Source organism: Pipra filicauda, unplaced genomic scaffold (genome assembly GCF_003945595.2).
Source record: "Pipra filicauda isolate LSUMZ 115617 unplaced genomic scaffold, ASM394559v2 scaffold231_size1239837_pilon, whole genome shotgun sequence".
NCBI lineage: Eukaryota > Metazoa > Chordata > Aves > Passeriformes > Pipridae > Pipra > Pipra filicauda.
The window spans coordinates 141393-164209 of record NW_024104345.1 but is presented as its reverse complement, the minus strand read 5'-3'; the positions used below and the strand labels follow the sequence as shown (position 1 = coordinate 164209).

Sequence of the window (22817 nt, the reverse complement as noted above, 5' to 3'; positions counted from 1 at the left end):
TATGCACAAGTTAATCATGTGCTCTTTTGAAGAGAAAAATGAAGAAAGGACTTGAAACTACAGGAAATAAGGCTTAGTCCATTTAAATCCTGCTCTTTCAGCATCGCACAGTTAGAAATTTGAAGCTTCCCCCTCCAGCTGTGGAGGGTTAACACCCAACCACTCTTCTGCCTCTGCAACCAGCATGTCCAGAATAAATGAGATGTTGAAACAAAAGTGTCTCTGGCCAAACTGCAGCAGCGCTATAGAAAGCAACTTAATTTAGGTTTGAGTAAGACAGTTCAGGATTGTTAGCTGAATGCAAGACTAGGGGAAGGTGTTCTGCAGTGCAGTGGGTATATGAATATGAACCTCAGTTTTCTGTCACAGATTTGCTTGTACTTAGAGATATCAAGTTATTTTCTGCATTCCCCCTCTCTGTTTGTCATCTTAGCACAGACCATGGTATCACATCCTAAAGAGGTCTTGCTTCTCTAACCACCTCTATCCGTCTTGACAGTTGGTAGCACACAATGTCTTGGCCAATTAACTTATGTTTTGAGAGGGTGGGTGAATAGTGTGAAATTCAACCCCGCTGTAGAATAAGCTTCGAAGTTCAATACATCATAAAACTGATGTTAAAAGACCAAACAGGTATGGAGACAGAAAGAAACAAGCTACCTGAATGAAGGGGCTAAAGCTCAGGAATCTGGACTAGGTGTAAGAAGGGAAAAGGACATTTTACCGTTCTGCATGGTATGATTAAATAGTCAAACTGGGTACAACAACGGTGCCACGGAAATCCTTGTGGACAAAGACAAGAATGAAACATTACTGAGAGACACCAAGAGGTCTCTCTAAAACTATGCTGGCTCTCCTCTGTCGTTAGCAGTCAGGGAAGCACCAGTGCGTTGTGCCTGCAAAATTCAAAGAAAAAGAATCCTCGAGAGTAACCTGTCCTATATTTTATTTTAGGATTTTTTCAGCAAATCTGATCCTTTCCTGGAGATTTTTCGCGTGAATGATGATGCAACCCAGCAACTTGTTCATAGAACTGAGGTAAGGGATAGAGTTGGATTTACTCACCAAGGACATAGATGGGCTGTCAGGAGGAATAGTTTATGCCTCCCATATCGCAAATGTTATTGCAAACACTCATGTTTAAAAACACTTCCTAGTGTTACACTCTAGTGTAATTATTAACTAGTGGGTATTAGGTCTTGATTTATGTATCTTACAGTAAAGGCAGAAGATACTGAAACCAAAGGTCCAAATTTAACTAAATTGGCAGATACTCTGTTTGAAGGTCCATAGTTACAGATATGATATTTAGCCAAAACCATGCTACAGATAGTATCATATTTTCCCACTAATGCTATGTTGCATCTTCTCCACCTCCTCCCAGAGTGCTGGTGCTAAAGACATTTGTAATCTGAGTGCTTTACATTTGTTTCTTGTGTCCCAGTGACATTACTGCTTCCCTGCTAATGACTGGCATTATCTTAAAAAGCAGCATTTATGTGTACAGGATGGAGCTGTGGTGGGTATTTGGGTTTATAAGCCTGTTATGGATTCCATAAAATCTTTCTAGCCAGGCAAACCAATGTGCCTGTAAATTGATGTTGCCCATTCCTATTGCCTACTCCTGCATCTCTTCCATGGCTTCCAGTTCAGTTCTACAACCTGTCCCTTGTGAGTTACACTCCTGCTGAGGCATGGCAGTGCTGGAGCAATTTCTTCAGCATGATCTACACATGATATATGCAGGGAAATATGAGTCTACTTCCTACCTGTGCTCCTTTTGGGGGCTTTCCAGAGGAGTGTTTCAAACTGCGGGTTGCTCATGGACACATATTCCATGCATGTTGTTCTGAAAACTCCAGCTGAGCTCTGCTTTCTTTCTCTTTCTGGTTAACGTATTGTATTGAAAATTGTGGCTCTTGTTAGCATTCATTTTGGAGATGTAGAAATGTTAATGTGTCCCTTTTTTATTTTCACTCACAGGTTGTGATGAATAACTTAAATCCAGCATGGAAGACCTTCAAAGTGTCTGTAAATTCTCTGTGCAGTGGAGACCAGGACCGCAGGCTGAAGGTCAGAAGTCATTCCTACCTTTTTAATAGTTTTACTCATAGAAAATGAAAGTTTGTCTCCCTTTTTCAGGTGTAGATTGCTATTCTGCACTTCCTTCTTCCTTGAAGGAAGAGATGATCACACAGCTGATTACCACATTATGATTACCATAATCAAATTAAGGATGCAGAGAAGTGGTAATCCACTGTAATCAACAGATTATACTCTTTGCAGCTAGACAAAAATAAAATGCTGGTGTGGATATGTTAAAATGCATGCCACAGATCGGTGGAAAGGATAAAAGGAATCTTATGAATGCTTGAATTGTGATTTATAACTTCACAAAATTAGCCCTGTTATTATGGAACAACAGTGGTATTGACACAGTGCTTGTATGTATATGTTTGTATGGTATTGGGGATGCACAAGGAAGACACAGATATAAATGTTTAACTATAAATTGTTTGTGTTCCCTGTTGCCCTGTGGCACTGTTGGGCAAACAAGATGGGTTCAAGGGAAAAAGAAGTACCAAAAGAGTGAGGAAGCTTGAGAAGACAATGAAAGATGCCGCAAGGAGAAGTGAAGGATGAAGCAGATGAAATACAGGATACTTAGGAGGCCAGGACAATATGTTTGTGACACGTACCTGAGATGTGTGAAGGAAGCTCAACATCTCAGGTGGCACAGGAAAGCAGTTGTGAAAGATCTTCCCATCTACCCCTTAGCTGGTAAATGGTCAAAACCAGTTGTGTTTGGCATGTTCAGTGGGATTGGAATAGAGTTGTAGGAGATGAAATAGAGAATAAGCTGTACAGAAAGAACAACCTCCATTTTAAAAGGTAAGCAAAATTAACAATATTGGCTGAAGAGGATTTCTAATGCCAATGAAGAAATGTAGAGGAGTTATTTATTGTAGTATGTGTAGGATGACAGTTATGTGAAGTGTTAGGATAAGGACTTTGTTATCTTGGGAGGTTGCAATTTTATAAATTTCCTGGGTAGATTAAATAGGTATATATTAGTTGCCTGAAACACAGAAGATAAGCGCATAACTCGGTGTTGTGTAAGCAATATAGACCTCCAGGAAAGGAAAAGAGGGTGAAAAAGAGCAGCTACCATCCAGGGGTAGTAGTATGACTGACTCAAAGGACAGTGAAGGCCAAGGAACACTACCATGGCTGGCACCTCTATTGGCACCTCTGATGCCTGGGCTGCTACTTCGTGACAAAATGGAAGCACTGGAAAAAGCAGAGATGGTACATATTTGGACAAAGTATTCACATCACAGCTCAGGCAGGGCTGAGAGCTGAGGTTTTGTGTTTGAATGGAGTGAGCTATGAAAGGCTTGGAAAGGGAGGGTGAGCAGTTCTTTGATGTATGAGAGAAGGGCAGGCCATATAGGCAGGTGGGACATACAGGCAGAGGCAACATGGTTAAAGCTTGTGGGAGTGCTGTAGCTGCTGCAGCATTCTGAAAGGTGAAAGGGAGGTGTAGGGGGCAATGCTAAAGGACATGGTATATTCAAAATATGAAATGCTGAGAGTCTGAAGAAGAGATGTAATGTGACAGATTACCTGTGTTATGCAGCCACTCTGAGGGTGCATCTTACACAACCAGATGCAGAAGGTTGTAACCTGTCTCTTCCTTGTCACAAGGTCCCAAATCACCTAGTCCAGCTTATATCTGACAGTCACTTGGAGCAGTCAATTGTGCCCGGCCTTACAGGATGTACTTCTTGAGGTAGCTTAAATTTAAATGAGTAGCATCCCGTAGTAATGTGACTATATAGGTTTGAGAAAAGAATTGGGTCAGAATTCTGCCACTAAAATGAAAAGCAGAATTAGCTAAGCACTGCCTTCACCACACTGTGTACATGTGGCCTTTAAATCACTTAGATGAGAAAATCTAGGAAGAGAAGCAAACAAAGTGTGAAGTTTGGGATATAAGTAAGTGGCAAGTCCATAAGGGTAGAGGAATGTGGTTCTGCAGTGAGAGACATGCTTTAATCTCTTTGAAGCTGAGGTGAGAAGGTATGAGAAAGGCTGAGATTTCAGCTTGGATAGAAGAAGATGGATCTGGGAATAAAGGTGGTCTTTGAGCTATGAGCAGAGTGATAGTAATCAAAATTTTTCGCAGATGATACTTCAAAAGAGAGGTTGAAAAGGGAGAAGTGAAGAGGAACAAGAATAGTCCTTTAGGACTGCCTGTAGACAAGATGAGGGGAAAGTCAATGAAAGTATGGCTAAAGAAGAAAACCAGGGCAAGATGGATCTTATGAACATAATCACAATTTTCAATATAGTTTTTTTTCTTTTTGAGAGAATACACGTTTTATTTGTGTATGCAAATGTTTGCAGGCCCTGATATTTGAGTATTTGCCTGAGGCTGCAGTTCAGTCATTTGCAGAAAAGCTAGAAGTACTAAGATTTGCACCAGATCATTCATGAGTGCAGGAATATTTTAATGTTAATTATGGCTGTAAAATAAGAAAAAGTCATGACACTTATTTCAAATTCAGGCCCTTTATAACTTTTAGTGGGTGTAAGATAAGTCTGTTATGGTAGAGCAGCCCCCAAAATCACTTGTATTTCACAGATAACATATAGCACTTGTCAGATGATTATTTGCTTCCTTTCTGTATGGTCTATAACCTAGGAGTTTGATGGCAGTGAGGACAGAAGAGTAGAAATTATAAGAATTAGAGAGTTGAAGTGTCTGTGACTGGTATAGCACGGTATGAATATTTATATTTTAATTTACACTGACTTAGCAGTCCACTCTTCACACGACCATATTTTGGAACATTTGACTTTAGTTGCTTTGTTTCACTTCATAAAGTATATAGCAATATGTTTCTGCTAAGTGTTGGAAGAATTCCCTGTGTCATATTTAACGTGGGGGAGATTTAGTGTATTCCAGCTGCCTCGCTGAGCATCAGCTTCTTGCCAAGATTGCTTGATCACTGTGAGCAGTAATTGCATAAGGCTGGGTAGTTTTGTATCTCTACCTGCTGTTATTTTTTCACGCGCTCTGGAAAGCATAATCTAAATTAAGGCTTAAAGAGGCATCAGCAATGCTTGGAGAGAAATATCAACTTGTGGAAATTCTGCAAGACTTCTTAACAACTGCAGGCACACTACAACTGTCACTACCTTTGGCTTCCCTCTATAGGCTATATGTAGCACTGAAGTCTTGGCCTTTCATCTCTACCACTGAAATCACATGGGCATGGAGATTAGGGGGCAAATTTGTGTTATGAGGAATGGGGATTAATGGAAGAAGTACACTAAAACAATACAGATCAATTTACAGAAGTTTGATCTTCATTAGTCTTGTACCCAAAGCAGTCTTTACACTGTCTGGGCATTTGAAACTTTCTGGTTTAAATATCTGTTTAGAAAGATAAGATAAAGAAGGTCACTAAAATCAAAGCAGCCAGTAATTAGGGTCTGTCTCAGAAGTCTTTTGCTAGCATCCTTTACAAAGTCTGTTAATTCAAATTCCTTATGGACTTTTAAAAAAACCCTAATTTTGCTTTATTTATCTGTGGTACAGAGAACAATGAGTATTTTATTCCTCTCAGGATGCCTTGTAAAACTTTATTGCAATTATTGCTGCTCTAGGTTTTATTATAAAAAGGAGATATTAGATTTATGAACCTACTGAGCTTTTTTTCCCAGACATTGAAACCATCTGAGAAGTCTGGTCACACTTCAGTGCCGTTCATACCTTCTTTTAGTGCTAACAGGACAGACAATTTGTGTATGTATTGCAAAATACCTCTTCAATCCAAAAGTAGTGCATTGCTTTTCTAACGTCTAAAGAGCTTCAATTCACAACAGTAATTACTGACAAATCTGACTGATGATTATAATCCTCCTCAGGGCAGTTTTTATCCTAATCTGCTGGGCTGAAGGTCCTGTAAATTGTGGAACTTTGGCATTCAAGTTTGGTTTCAGAATGTGAGGTGTGTTGCTGCCAAAGATTATCTGAAATATAGGCTTTTATTGTATTTTCTGGTAGGAATCATCTACTATCCACTCATTCTAATAGTTGCAGGGTTCCTGTTTTTCTAGAGGAGTCCTGGTAATGTACACAGAAAAATAATCTCTTTTTGGTTTGATATTAGATACTGTAATACTTGGGAAATAAACACATAACAAGGTGCTTGTTATGCACAGGCCAAACAGGGCACATGGCGTAGAGTACTTATATCTTCTGCTGAGGTTGTATGGAAAACATCACCAAAAGAAATTCTGTTCATAAGGAAAAGAGGAAGAAAACTCCTAGAATATAAACATAGTTGAGGTGAAGTGATAAGCTGCAAGGCGAGGGGGACGTACATGTCATATCTGTATAGAAAGTCCTTTCTATCTTCCACCCACTTAGGGGAAATCTTCAGAAGAAAAATGTCCATTAGATACTTTTCTACCTTGCAAAAATCTGTAGGTTACAACTGTATCACTCCTGTGAGTTTTTTATTGTTTCATCCCCACCCAACCCGGATTACAGATGATGATCCAAATGAAATTTGTGCATGCACAGTTATGAATGGGACCCACGGCCACGGTTACCAGGGTCGCTGCATACATCAGGTTATAAGGCCTTGGAGTGTGTGAACAGCTCTTTGCAGCATGAAGCCCTGAGACAGTACTGTTGCTTACTTTTGGGTAACCATGGGAAAGTTGCCTCTTCCTGTGTACTTCTAAGGAGGTTAAAACCTGATTCTGCCATTCTTCTCCATTCTCTCTTATGTCCGGTTGACTTCCTTGGCTCTGCCCGTACGATCTATTGGAGTAGCTGTCTTAGCATGTGAATTCTATGTTTGGTTTTCTGCTGAGGGTTCTATTTGCAAATGCTTGTCAGCCCCAGTATATCTATGATACTTTTAGGGCTAGTGAGATGCATTCAGAAGGTCATGTGATTTTCAATTAATTTCAACCCTAAGACTTGATAAATAGCACTACATGGCCCATTCCAATGTGAATTTTCATAGACCATGAATTTTCTACTTTTTTTGGTAGGTCATTTCTAACAAAGTCTTCTTGATAGAACTACACTTTGCTTTAATTAACAGTCTATACAGTGCCTCTTCCTTGTTGATATTTTTTTGTGGTGGGTTGACCTTGGCTACCATGGGGAAATGAACTCCAGCTCAGCCAGACCCAATACACTATTATATAATGTGATCCTTGCTTACAATATTAATAGAAGAAGCTCCACAGCCTACAAGAAAGATTTTGACATTATTCTGGGAGGAAATGGCCGATCACTTCATTTTAATTTTATTAATTAAAATCATGTTATTAAGATAACAATCTTAACAGTGCCTGTTATGGCATTTTTGGGGATGGAACACTGGGTCTTCTTCAGATAGTTGTAACCTTCTGTTTCCATCTGATTTCTTAAAATGTTGATTCTTTCATGCAGAATGTTGGATCATTAAGGGAAAAAAATGTTTCTTATAGGTCTGTAAATGTATTGTTTTCTCCATTCTGAATTAAAGAAAAGCAAATAGTACTGGTTATTTTTATATTCTCTAAGTTATTACTGCAGTGTTCTCTAGATCAATAAGCTTTCAGTGACCTTTAATACTTGACTACAGCTCTGCTTATATTATAAACTGGTATATTATGAACTGTTATCCTTCAATAAACCCTCAGTATCTCTGAAAGCTGCTAGTTAAAGTAACCAAGCAGAACCTGTGAAGACGGCCAAGTAAAGCTTAAGATACAAGGAATAAGTAATAAGTTTAGACAAATCCATTAGTGCTTTTATTCTTTCACAGTTTAGCTGTCAGAGTGTTTGAAGCACTAATGTGGAAAGATATAGTTTATGGTCAACAGCAATAATTTGTGCAGGATTTTAAAAAGCATGTGGCACGAAAGGCAATTCAAGCAGTGTCAAATGATGATTAGAAAGGCATGAACTGAAGGATTTCGCACTGTTCCATAAGAGAAGACTCATTTATTGTTACTGTTTTCTTTGCACTTTTAATTCCAGGTAGAAAGAGTCTGGCACCAAGAACAAATTACAGCATAGGCTAGACCTCCTGGTTATTTACTTGATTGGGTGATTTCAGTCATACCTAATTAACTAAGCAGTTCTACATTTTCCCTTCAATTTACTCACCAAATTAATACCATCGGAGCCAATCATTCCTGGCTCGCTTACCCTGAATTTGCATATGGAGTCCTTCTTGTAGAAAGTCTTCAAAAGCAAGAAAAGGGGCCTCAACCTTTACATGTCTTCAATATGAATCAAAAGATGCTTTCAAATTACTTTTTCAGTAAGTTATTTCTTTTTCGTTAGGTCAGGGCATTTTCCTGGAACCTATAGAATAATTGCCTCACTCTTTGAGAGTGCAAATCTTTATTTATAGTCTGAATAATATTTATTAGCCATTTTAAGGATTTTACCATGTTGTGAATTTTTAGCGAAGTTCTTCTAAAGCTAACTGTGCAGCTGATAATTTTAGATAATAAAAAGTTCCTTCTTGATGGTCAAAAGAAAAAAAAGAGGCTTAAATATCATGCTGAGGTGTATATTTAATAAATGAAGAGAAACACTTGTATAAGTGCATACTGCTTAATTAGCATAGGAGTTTTAATACAGTCTTCTGAAAGAGTGATACATTATTTTGAGGAAAAACTGTAAAAGCCAGTTTCTGAGACCTCCTTGCACAAATACCATTGGACCTACTTTTCTAGTAAATGTTTCTTGTCCTTTCTCTCTCATATTCCCCTTGTTCTCTCTATTTGCCTGTGGTAGCAGGTGCTACACTGATTATTAAAACCTCAAGTTGTCTACTTTGTAAGGTCTACAGTGACTGTGGGGAATTTGCTGCAACCAATCACCCTGCTTTGTCAGTTTGGGTTAATCTGTAATTTAGCAATTGGTTTATAATATGAGTGCCTCCTGAATTCACTAATTGCAGCAGTGTGTTTAGAACCCTGATTTATCTGAGCATTTCAAGGACCGACCTGATCAATCTTCATAAACTCTGTGCAGGTAGGGTGCAAGATTTAAGACCACCCTTAAAACAAAACTGATTAACTCCATGTGTGTCTGATCTCAGTTTACAGATTCCATTTTCTATGTTGCCTTTTTTTTGCTGTATTCTTGCTAAAACAGTTGAAGATGCTGTGGAAAAAAGTACCAGATTGCAGTTAAGATTTAGGAGAGAGAAATAGACTCAAGAAATTAGCTTGATCCTATATTTGTTAAAGCAAGTGAGCTCATTCTAATGACTTTAATAGGCACTAGTTTGTTCTCCATTGTGGTAACTGTTGGATATATAGCAAATTAATTGTCAGATTAATTAATCTAGATTTGGGTTAATTGATGTTTATGAAGTGCTTTGAAGATGAAAGAGCTGTCTAAATGACAAGTGTTGTCACAACAATTAAGGGTCCAAGTGGATTGCACAAGGAGAGATCATTTGATATACAGTGGTTAAAAAGAAAAGAGATGATATTCACATCTCCAAGGGCTCGGGCTGCTGATAAAGATGGTGGTGGAAGACTGAAGACAGAAGAGACTGAAAGTGGCAGGCTAGTGAGAGACAGGAGTCTTTCTCCCATCCGTTGAATGACTCTGACAGACCAAGTTTAAAGAGTTCATCCTGTAAAAGGAGATTTTTGCTTCCCATTCCTTACCAGAACCTCCAGTTCCATGAGCTCTTGGGCAGAAATGAAGAAATTTCCCTATGACATTGCAAGAAACATTCATAGTCTGAAACAGAGGACAAAACCAAGCAAAAATGTTATGTGTGAATATTTTGTCTGGTTTAGGGGATCTGAGGAGTGTTCACTCTGTTTCTCTTTTGCAAATAAGTGAGAATTTCTTCCAAATAATTTGTGCACTGCATTTATTGTGAGCTTCCTTCAGTTGCTTACTGCCTCCATGGTTCCATCTCAAGACAAATAAATACAGCCTTCCACAGCTTTGGTATGCAAGTCATCAGTATAAGAAATGTTTTGAAAGGCTCTCTCCCCCTCTCTTGAGCTGTTTTGAAATCGAGTTTTAATCCCCTGAAATGAAACAGAGGTTCCTACAAGTGCTGCTCACTGTAATCCAAATCAGAAATGTCTGGTTCCTTCACAGGGCAATAGTTGATAAGATACTAAATCCCATTCTGAGGACCATTTAAAAAGAAACAAAGCACAGCCCTGGTAATGAGGGTCAGTTCCCCACTGGAGGGTGGGCATACAGGATGCCAATTAATTAAATGACCTCTACATTCTTCCTGATTTTCATATCCCTGTGTTGATAGTGCACTGAACACCCTTACAGACCCCAGTATTAGCTGCAGAGCTGCTTACTGTAGAAGTCTAGAAACCAGTTTTGAATTAAAATAATTGAATGAAGCTCTGCTTTCACTAAAGCAGATCAGGATTAGGCTTAGCTGTAACCTTGTAAACCAGCTGAATACTGTAGTGAGAGAATTTTAAGTGTTGCATATCTTAAAGAAAATCCATCAGTTTCATGCCTTTTTGTCTACAGGACATTTTGCTGTGTGACTTACAATATCTCATGATATTAAAAATGAGAAAAAAAATGAAAGTCTAACCAGTTTTTCATATTCTTTTTTCATTTCTTTTTGTTGAGACTGGAAAGAATAGGGAAGGCAATTTCCAGACAATCTCATTTCAGTCTCTCATAAAGTAGCAAAGCCTTACATTGGTGACATATAACCAACTTATAAAGGCTTTTGGTTTCTTTTCAGATATCTTTTTTACTGTATAAATCAAAAATTACACACTCATGGAAATCCTTCTCTTGCTGTTAAATCTTTTGATAAATGTATCCTTTGCTATGAACTATATACTTAAACAGAAAGATTACCTTAAAATTCTACTCATGAATTGTATTTTGTAGTTTACATGCTAACATACTGCCATGCAAAAATGACTACATGCTGCAGATAATAAAATATGTGTATTTTAGATTGTAGTATTCTCAGGGAACATAGCAGAATCAAATTTAAGGCAAAATAATACATTTGTTTAAAAAAAATTACAGTAAGTATCTTCAGGGACCTAATTATAAATTAATGTTTGTGATATTCTAGGCAGCATTAGGGCAGAAATAGCTATTAAGTGCATCTAAACTTAAATATTTTAGAAGATGTCTCAGTACATAGTGGTCACTTAGAAAGTGTGAACTTTGTCTCACACTGAAAATATGTATTTAGTCCTCGCTTACACAGTGATCTCACCTAATCACATTCTGTTAAAATTTAGATCTGCATTTTTCATTTGCCACAAACGTGTTTCCTCTCAGCTGGATAAAACACACATTTTGTAAGATGTAAGTACATGTATACAGTGTATATGCATCTTACATAATGGAGTTGTGTTTTGTAATAAAAATGTTTTATCTACCTTACCAAATCTAAATTAAGCATGCTTGTCATGCACGATGGTTCTCTAAATAATTTTGAAAATGTTTGATAGCTATGCTCTACAGGATTCCATAAAAAAAGCATTAGCTGATCACCGACCTCCTTGAGGTAATACTAGAAGAAATCAAGGCTCTTGGGATCAGAGACTTCAGTGTGTTTGCGGATAGTTGTTGTTCTGTTTGTGTGTCACAGCTGCTAAAGCGTGTTGGGGAAGCTTTGCCATAGTGTTTGCTACCACTAGCTCAGACCCTTGAGTGGGATTTGCCTAAGATAAAACTTGTGACAACTTTATCCCAGTCTCCCTCAGACATGGAGAAATCAAAAGCTGTTTGTTCACTAGGGTTGGAGTGGAGTTATTTTAACGGCTTTCTCACCAAGAGCAATGCCACTAGTGTGTTTTTCAGGAAGCCTGGGAGAAAGGTGTTCTCTTGTCCCCCTTCTGCTCTGAGTTGCCACTATGGCAGCCCCAGCTCTTGTGCTCTTCAGGGCTCTTCACTGACCAGCCAGCTGTGGTGCAGTAATCCTTTCCCCTTTCTGTGTGGCTATTTCCACCATACTATTCACAGTTTTGTTCAACAGAATTGTTCAAAGCTTAGTGTATTCAGTTCATTGCTGCCACTGAACACCTCAAAGGATGTGCAAGTTGTTTTGAGGGTAAGACTTCTGTGTGACTTTAGAGATGATTCGTGTCCTGAGCATGACAGCCATTGTGTCTGCTTTGCCTGAGATTAGAAGTGATGGTGTTTCCTTTACAAACATACTAATCCTTCCCCTTCTGAAAAGCGCATGGATTGTTCATACATCCTTAAGTGAAAGAGAAGGCAAGTAATGTTAGAAATCATTTTTCAACAGTACCACTATTACAGACTGTAAAGTCTCTTAGTCTGCTTTTAGAAGAGATGTTAAAAAAGGCTATGGCTTGCCTGCTGTGTATACTCTAAATTGCCCTGGTCTGAAGTTACAATATTGGAATAGCAACAGCATCAGCAATTGATCTCTTAGACAACTCTTTACATTTCAAATGCCTAAGGTTTGTTCAGATCCACTAATCACCTCTTACATTATTGACCATTATATTACTAGTCTGAGTTCCTATTGAATTTCCTTATTTATTTTATTTCTGAGACAGTCCAGAATTTACTGATAGTAATTTCTTTTCTATGCTAGGAAAAGATAACCTTAAAGCAGTAGCTCTGAATAACTTAATAACTTGGGGGAAATTACAAGGGAATGGTATCCTCAGAACTTGAAAATCACTGTGGCCAGGCACAAAGGAAGTTCTCTTTCTATACAATACAGTTCAGTGATGGAATAGAGATATGTTGTCAAAGATTGTTGGAAGGCCAAAATCTGTCAATATGGTAAAAGTGTGACCAGACAAATTCATGAATGGTTATTGCATTTTGGCTGGCTTTTAACAGCATATAGCAGATGCTCTCTCCAGCTTCAAGAGTTTATAAAGTTGTTGACTGCTAGTAACTGGGAGAATATGGTAAAGATAAATGTACCTTTCCTTGTCTTTCTCTAGGTATTTGCTAGAATCTGACAGAAAGATGATACTGATGCCACGTACTTTTAATATTTTCTTGTGGTCAATGCTGGTAGCTTTCAAAATGAAATTTAAGTGTTGATTTTCATTTGAAAAAGCTCTAATTGGTTAGGGCTTCATTATCTGAGAAATTGTGCATATTCATACCAAGTTGATATACATCTGGTGGGTCATGCTGCAATGTTTCTTCTGCTCCAGTAAAATTTGATGAAAAGATGAAAGGTAAATAGATTATTTACAGCTGAAGTGTATCTAGTTTGCTGTGTATAAACACATAGATAAGCCAGTCTAGTCCTTTACTATTCTGTGGCAGCTGCAGTAGAGCATAGGGAATTCTGCGTATGCCTTCAAATACTCATCCTGACCCTGGTTATACATGCACAGCCCTCTGCTGCCTTTCTTTCTTGTATAGATCAGCTTATACATTTTTCATAAAAATACTGCCCTTCAACAGAATCCCTGTTTGATATCAGCTATTTCTAGAGTTTTTTTAATGAATCCATTTCTAATTGCAAGAAAAACATCTTAAAATCTGATGACTAGATGTTTGGAAAGGCAGGTTTATTTTTACGGGCTAATTAAGAAGTAGGTTACTCACATTAGGGAGTCACGATTCTCTTAGACAGCAGTGTTTCAGACTCTTGCACTTCAAAATATTGAAAAAATACTTAGAGTTGTGCCAAAAACTACTCTTTGACTCATGACCCGGCTAAAATATGGTAGTAAAAAGTTTGCCTATTGTGAGATTCCAAGGGTAGTTTCTTCATAATACCACAAGCAACCATTCATTAGTAAACGGGAACCGAGGGGGAGGTGGTGTATGAATATTGCTACAGACTGGTGATAAATGTTATTAATAAATGAGTTACGTTGCACAAGCAGTGCTAAAAGTTATCACTTAAATGTTTCATGACACTGTTACTAAGAAAGAAAGGTAACAGGACACAACCAGATTATCTGACAGAGACACCTGTGAGAAGGGTGTCTCCTTCCTCCCCAGGTGTCTGTTCCCTACCAGTCTGAGCTATCTGGGAACAGTCAGGATCAGGCTTTGGGGGACTTGTGGTTGTCTTGGGTATGGTAAGAAAGCCTGTATGCCTTCCCACTTTCTTCTGAGTGGGGGATCCCTTTGCTGCAGTTCATACTCCATCCCTTGCTCCTCTTCTGGGAGTCTTGCATGCTCCAGCTCTGACACTTGGCAGAGGCTGGCTGAGGTGGGGGAAGAAGAAGCATGGCTTGGCTCTAGCCATTCCACATGCCATTCTGGGTATGAGGAATTCATGCAGAGTGGATGGGCCAGAGCTGGGCAACAGGAGGTGCCACATTAGAATTGAGGCTGTGCTAGTATCAGCCCCCAATGTCACTATGGACATTTTAAACTGAGTCTGCTGCAGTGTCCCTGAAACTTTGTCTGGTGCTATACTGAAGCTGTGTTAAGACTGAAAAAAATGGCATTCCTCATCAAAATGCAGTGTGTGCTGCTCCAAGCAGACTTATGAATATGTAAAACTTACACAAAATAATTAAAAATCACTAACTCATACTCATAATAATCTCATGCACATTTTAAAATTTAGAATTGTGATTTTAGTAGCCTAAATTTGTTTGTTCATAGCACCTGAACCTTTAATCTCCTTAAGAGCTCTGAATCCTCAACACTACACAGCTTTAAGGTGACTTGTAAAAGTAAAATACAAGTAATCCTGGTAATGTAATGTTCACTGCCTGCTCTCCTACTCTGACTTGCTCCCATTTTCCTGGCTGTTCAGAGCATTAAGCATGTACTTGTAAAGTTGTTGACATTTGAGTTCTTTCCTTCAGTCTTTAATGATACAGAAATAAGAGCCTGATCTGTCTTCTAGCACCAGCAGCTTCTGGTGCTGATTTCTTTGACTGGTAATTTCCTTCCTTTCTACAGAAAGCAAGACATCATTCTGATCACCACTTCGTAACTGGGCACTTTCTGCCCAGGGATAGACTTGTCACCAAATTTAAGATCAAGATTAGTTGTAGGATTGATATTCAGAGGAGCTTAGGAGGTAAAGGTGAAGTTTGGAGAAAAGGAATAAGTCAAAGAAAGATACTAATTTGTTTAGTTTTGTATAGGTGAACATTTCTTTATAGGCAAACAGCTGAGTTTTTTTTTAAAACCAAGTGTTTTCTATGCAGGATATTACTTTTAAGCACCCTTTCATCTTAAAAGGCATGCAGAAGTTTGCCTGTGGTTTGGTTTTTTGGTTTTTGTTTGTTTGTTTTTAATATTTGTGTTTCATGGAGTACAGCATTAGCAGAGGGCAAAACTGGAATCAGTTCTGTTTGTGGTATTTTGGATGTAGGATATATGTCCCCCAATTGCAGATGCAGTGATCCTTCACAACCCCAAACACGACAGATTCCAGTGAATTCTGCAAAACATAGGCATATTTTAGATACTGAAAGCTTCCCTTATTTGTTTGCCAGGACTGAGAAAAATGAAAAGACGGTTTTATTGTAAGCACTATTCTGTTAATAGTTGCCAAGAAAGACCTGCTTCCTTAACCTTCCGTATTTTATTAATTTATGCTGCTCACGGGATATCCATTACTACAATATCTCAGTTTTGCACAAGCTTTACTTGTCAGAAACAATCAGAATTATTGATAATTTTTCAAAAACATTGTCCTGCAGCTTTTAGGAAAGTTTGCACAAAATCCAGCTATTCCAGGATCCTTTTGTGATTTTTGTTGTGTGCTTCCACTTCCTATTCTGGAGAGAGAGAAATATCTGTACAAGTCTGCAATAAGAGTCCTACAATTGCAATCCCACAAGAGCACTTAGTGAATAGCCTATTTATGCCAACACGATGTTGTACTGAAGGAGAGCCTCAGGACAGTGGCATGTTCACCCATCCCTCTGTTCATACCATCTTAATGCTTAAGATATGTCTTGCAAACCCAACATAAATACAAAGGGACAAAGTTTTTCAGGATTTTCATCTCAGTTTTTTTCCCCAAAACCTCCTGCTTTTGGGGTTCAGATAAAATAATTTGAATCTATAACAGTTTTACCAGACTGAAACATCAAAAGAAATCCCCCTAAAAATAAAAGTATTTAATTTTTCCATCTCAAGATAGCCTTTCATAGATAAATTTTCCTTACTTGAAACTTTAAAACTAGGAATTAAACCCCAATGACTCTTTTTTTTAATTATTATTTTATTTTTTCTTTTTTTTAATCACTTTGGATCAAACAGGGAATTTTTGTGAAATATATTTTGCAACCTCCAGTAAAGACAACATTTCAGGTAGTTCTGTTCCTGTGCCAGGAGACTGGAGAGTGTTGAGCTCAAGGTGATGCTCCTGGGGACCAGACAGTATGAAGTCAGCATCTTTGCTGTTCAGGTGCTTGATTCAAGCCCCCTCGTGGTCTTGAGTCAATATGGTCTCAACCATATTTTGGAGGAATACATTTCATATAAATAAGATCTGCATTCCTCAGCTGTCATGTATGAAAAGGGACTGCTGAGTAGTCATTGTAATGTTCTACCTGATATATTTTGTAAATGAAGTATCTTGAGTATATTCTGGGAATCTTAAATTACCTTGTAAATTTACAATATTGCTTGAGATGTTAAACTGCCATTGGCTTTGTGATAAAATACTGTTTTCATCTACGGGAGACGTTATTACTCAAATGAGTGTTACAGCACTGCAAGAAGCAACTGCACGTTCCATTTACCTTCTTTTCTTACAACTGGGAAATATAACCATATTTGAGTATGAATGCTTTTATTTAATGAACATGAACAGACTGGTATATTGAAATTAATTGTGCTTGGAGATTATAAGAACAGCTTAATAAATTACTTCTCTTATGCTCTTTTAACTTTGATTTTTGTAAAGGCTAAACAAGCTGCCTAAAGCTTCCCCTCCTTGAAAATCAATTTTTCATGTAGTATTGCAGTGCTAGTAATAATTCCTTAATTCCTTTTCCTGTTCCAGACCCGAGTGATTTTATCTATAAGAAAGAGGTAGTAGTAGCTGTAAAAAAAACCCGGAAAAGCCCCAACAACACAACACAACCAAACAAACAAAAAACCCAAACCAACAAACCAGCAACTTATTTTCTCTCCTTCCTCTCTGTCCTGATTAAAAAATTCCTCTGAATTAAAATGGACACTAGCTTTCTTTCTTCTTTCTTTCTAGCTTATGACCCATCTCCAGTGCATTGCAATTAATGAAAAGTAGTTCTCATTGACCCATGCTATACTTAAACATCTTAGAGATGGACACTTATTTCAGAACTCAGTAGTGTTTCTGATTAAGCCTTGCTTTTGGGTGTTTTAAACAAGAAAATGTGTAAAGTCCTGACACTGAACGCAGCAGGCAGTTTCCTTGCTCATACTTTCAAGTTATTTTCTGCTAAACCAAAACTATTTTACTGCTTTGTTTTTGATTTTCTAGTGCTTTTTAGCCCACCTTCCCCTCTGCTATCTGTACTTAACTCACAGAGAGACAGAAATAGACATTTGAGTGAGACTCCTTTTTTTGAGTTTTTTGTGAGTTTTTTTTGAGAGGTTATATGATCTCCTTTTTCTTTGGAGTTTCTATTCCTCCTTAGTGTTTTCCATAAAGGGGTTAATTGTTTCATACATTTCTCAGTTGTTGACAATGGCTGTTACATCTCAGTTAACGACAGACAAGTGGATCCTAATCTGTAAAGAAGTATTTGATTTTAATGTCTATATCTGACCTTTTCCTACATTACTTTGAATTTTGTATCGAACCTGCTTTAAAGCAAATACATATCAGAGCATTACTCCTGTTCTATTTTTTCTCTCCACTGATAACTGAAGAAGAACAATCACATATCCAAAAAGGATAATATATTGTAACATTCAGGAATGGTAAGTTAACTTCCTTCTAGCCATTTCTTTTCCAGTTCTGATATCATGGTTAGGCAAAGTAATACCTGAACTTCTAAAGTTTTGTTGTTTTTTTTCCTATGGATTTTATTAATGTTACATTTACTTCCAAAGCCCCCTCATAAGGCTTTATATATTTTACTATATCCACTATATTAATAGCAGAAATAAAGCATATCACTGTAGTGACTTACACTGTAGGAAGGCTTTCTGAGCTGGAGTGAGATTGCAGGTGTTCTTCAGGCCTGGGTTTGTACTGAGTCATTGGATAATAGACCTCCCTAAGTTTCAGGAGTCTTCCCCTGGAAAAAATGAGAGCAATTACACAGTATTCTGCTAGTGTTTTGGATCTAGGTACCCATAGATGGATACAAAATTGTAGAATAATTTAGCCTGGAAGGGACCTTCATATTTGGAATTCAAAAGACCTTGTTAACAGCATTTCTCTTAGATGAATATGTAGAACTAGAGAATAAATATGAAAGAAGTTTTTAACTTCAAGCCCTGTCCCTAAACTGGAAGTAAACTGAAACCACGTGACATAAGACTGATTCAAGTGCTTTTAACTGAAATACACTGGAGATTTTTGGCTAGCATTTGAAAAAATTATCAATTATTTTTTTGCATCTAACCTGAGGCAGTCTAGGAAGATTTGACTTTTCAAAGGGGTATGTTCTCAGCACTTTTCTCTGAAAAATCTCTTGAAGAGTCTTAAGCTCAAAGGAGTCAAAATCACAAGTCTCCAATGAAAAATTTTGGGGTTTGAAGTTATTTCTGTATCTCATCTTTATTATTTGCCTAGATATGCATCTAGACCCCCTCTGAACTAAACTGTCTGTTAAATTGACTGACATGTTAAATTTTACAAAACAGAGATAGGAATCATTTTTCCTAGTAGGGGCCAGTTAATTGTCATATTTGATGAATTCCTCCGGTATTTTACAGTTCTTCAGAAAGACAGGATCTTCTAAAACAGTGAAGAGCACATCACTAAAAGACAGTTTTGCTAACTGCATTTGATTTTGTAACCTCAGCTAGTATGTTATGGTAATAAAGAACCATTTTTATGTAAGTGAATAAAAGATTATAGTTATAACCTTCGAAAGAAACTGTTCCTTTTCTTTCCTGCTTTCTTGTGCATTCATTAAATACATTTCTTTATTTCACAGTTTCAATGCGTGGAACTAATGTATCTTTTCTTAACACATTTCCTTAATAGATTTAATATTTGGCATTTATTCAGAGCATTTCCTTCAATGATTTTGAAATACTTTACAATTAATTTTTTTATATACTTGTGTCATGAAACTGGTTAATAACAATACATCTACCCTGGAGAGAAACAGAGAAAGTAAAACCTAGACCCTGCCATTACCTCAGATAATACTGCAAAGCACCATTGTTCAAAATAATGAATCAGATTCCAGCAAGTTACAGAACTAAAACAAAAGCATAGCATTTTTAAATACTATTCCTTATCTTCTGTTCAGGTTTTGAAATTGTTTTATATATACAAAGACTCACTTGTTTTTGTATGTAAGTCTAGATATAGTCGTGGGACTCCAGGAGGTCAAGCTTAAAAATGTTACGATACTTGGGACAACTTGCATCCCACTTTTGGTTTAATGCAGGGACACCATCACACAGGCAATGTAGACACCTTAAGCTCATATTTTTCCTGGAGTCAGTGCATGGGAAGAGTGCTAATGTGTACAGAAATAATTTGATTGAGATCACATCAGTCATTGGTGTTAGAACCAAGTCACACTGCCACTTGTTCCTTACACTCAACATTGCTCTAAGATGGCTGCAAAGTATCAATAGAGGTTTTCCATAGATTAAGAGAATTTTACCAGAAGAAATTGATTTGACTGCATCTGAAAGTTCATGGAAAAGCACCTGTTTTGACATAAATTTTCCTCATGAGATATTTTAAGTAGGATGGGAAATTCTGGTTAGAATTACAGAGAGGAAGAAAGAGAGTGAGCAGTTAGCACTGCAAGAGCCCCTGGCCCAGAACAGCTGGCTGACGTGGAGTAGCCATTTGAATACGAGGAATTCACTTGTTTACTAATTGCAAGCTGACTTTCCCAGTCTTTTCTACTGAAGCAGATAAACATTGTATAATTAAAGTGGGGGGAGTGAACAAGAGAAAGGCTGATGCTATCATCCGATATTTAAATGCTCCCCTTTGATGTGGGAAACTCAGGTTCAAAACCTTGCCTTAATAAATATTTAAAGAATTATGCAAAGCAAAGCAGCTTCAACAGAGAAGAACAAGAGAGAAGCACCAAGCAGAAGCCTAGAATAGCTCCAGTATCAGTGTAAGTGGATAAAGCCCATCCCTGAAAAGTGGGGAGAATGATGGAGCAAGAAGTCAAAACGAAAAAGGCCCTTATCCACAGGGCAGGAACACTATTTTCTATTCCTTTCTTCAGTCCCTAAGAGAAATATGAACAGTCTCAGATTTGTTCTGATACAGAAGGGAGTCTTACGAAATCCTGAAAAATCTCTGGGGAGAGGAAAACATTTTTCTCATGCTCTCATTAGTAAAAGATTTCTTATTTACAAATACTATCCAGGACAGGTCTATCCAGAAGGATCTTGGAGATATGCAGGATAGCCAGGCTGTTCACTAAGGATAGGAGTTGAAATATAGTATGAGGAGCCAAGAAGGCTTAATAAAAATTAATCCCTTTAAGAGGAGCAACATCTCCTGCTTGGCGACCTCTTCATTAAAAAAAATAGAAAATGGAAAATAGAAAAATGGAAAAAGTAGTTAGCCTGATTATTGTTACCTCCTTTTAACAGATGAGTGAAAAAATAATCCACCAAAGTTACCTCCTGGCCCAAAATTTTTCTAGGAGTTTCAGACCCTGAATGTTGTGCTTAGGTACATACAGGTCATTTTCAGAATATGAAGCATTTTGTACATGTATTTTCCAACTGAATGCAGTAGTACAATTGAGAGAATTTAATGATGTGTAACAAGTTTACGTCTTTCTGCAAATGCCATAGTTTATTTCAGTTCACACTTGCATGGTGCAATACTAAAATGAAATTATGACTTCAAAATGAGCAAATCCATTTTCAAGTCTGAGGTCCATTTTCAGTGATTTGAATCTCCATTAAGGACCATGCCAGCTCTTTATACACTACTGGAATTAAGCCTAACACTACTCTGTGGGCAGTCAGAAAGCAAAGTGTATGACAAATAGTGAAGAAAATTCTATCCTATATGATTAAATTGTCTGGAATACAGATTTCTCTGAGCCTTGAGTACTCTCAGGCCTTTTCATATAAGTTGTTATTTACCTATTTGTCTTTATTTCCTGAGAGATTTTACCCTGGATTTCATCTTTCCACTTGTGAATCCCCACTGACTACTCAGCCTCACCTTAGTGTCTTGACTATTAACTATTTTTGCTAAGCAAAAATATTTTTCCTGCATCCAAAGGAGGTCTCCCAGGGACAGTTTATGTGGCTTTGGAATAATTAATGAAACTGGTAGGTGGGGACTAGCTTATAGGGAGATTGACTCTTCCTGATGGTACTGCAGAAACCTGAAGGACAATGAAGCTGGTTGCTGACATGATGGTGCACATCTAGTAGAAGTGAATGCTTTTGTGGGCTATACACCTTGCATGTCTCCTTGCTGGCAAGAGGTACCTCTTTTGAGTGCTCCACAGAACTCTCCCGGGAATCAATGTTTCCGTACACAGCAGAGTCATCACAAATTGGAAATATTTCTGTGTATGCCTGTGAAAGGCAGAGAAAAACTGGGTGATTTTGATTTAGACGCAGGTGCAATGTATTTTTCACATAGATCATAGCACAAAATAAGGTAAATGGTTGTTACAAGTTCCCTCACTTTCCAAGTAGCTCTGTGAAGCCAGCCTCCTGTTCCTGCCAGATCCACCACAAACTTCTTGTTATCTGTACATAGGATAGTCAGCTCTTAGGAGGATGGGAGTTGTGTGGGAGGTGGGTTCCTGGTACACTGCTTACTGCTTTTGTAAAGGAGTATTTGTGAATATAGTATTTATACAATTTCTTCAGTAGCATGTAAGCAATGTTGTCATTTCAGTAACACTCCTGAAAATATCACAGCTTGATTTTTTCACCATTATATCTGCTCTTCATTTCATCCCAAAGCATAGCAGAATTAACAGCATTGCTTTACTCCTGACCAGCTTCTTTAAAGTTAGAGTTCTCACACTATTGTGAATGCAGGGGTTTTTTTCCCTCAGGTGTTCTTCTGAGAGCCCCATCCAAAGACCATTGAAGGTCAATGGGACATTGGTGCAAATTATACAGATGCATTTACTTCAGCTAATGTTGACAGTTTGCATCACATAATACCTCCTAATCTTTGCCTGAGAGAGAATTGTTTTTCCTATATATATGTGACTAGTATTAGATTGCATACTTTATATTCATAGAGTACTTCATTAAGTAGGTTAGACTCCTCTGTTCTGCCTACTTGTCTCAGGAATAATGTTGTTTCATTTCATAATGACATAATGGTGCCACCTGCAGTCCAAAGCCTTATACAAGTGGCTTCAGATAATGTGGTTCACAGTAATAAAACACTGAACACAGAAATGGGAATAATAACAATAATCGGTTCTTTGTAAAAGTCACTACGTTTTAAGAAGAGATACTTTGTTTTAGTTGCTGTAATAAGACCTTAAATTTCTCACTATTTTCCTTGAAAATGACGTCATTGTAACAAAAATCTTTGCCCTGGCGACTTATCAGGAGTATCCAATAAAGCTCAGACACATTATTCACTGTAACTCTTTATGATACCAAGTGCTCTGGAACCTTCTAAGACACTTCATCACGAATGTCAGTCCCTGTGTACATAGCACAAATAAAGAAAGTTCATATGCTGTAAAATGTG

General features: G+C 37.7%; 1 protein-coding gene across 3 annotated transcripts in view; it reads left to right on the top strand.

The window, feature by feature from the left end:
- CPNE4 (copine 4) overlaps nt 1-22817 on the top strand; it is a 227611-nt gene that overhangs the window by 136925 nt on the left and 67869 nt on the right. For all 3 annotated transcript variants that reach the window (XM_027748558.2, XM_027748557.2, XM_027748556.2), the window contains exons 6-7: nt 955-1038; nt 1984-2073. In XM_027748558.2, coding sequence (XP_027604359.1) covers nt 955-1038; nt 1984-2073 — 174 coding nt within the window. The remainder of the gene's footprint in view (nt 1-954; nt 1039-1983; nt 2074-22817) is intronic.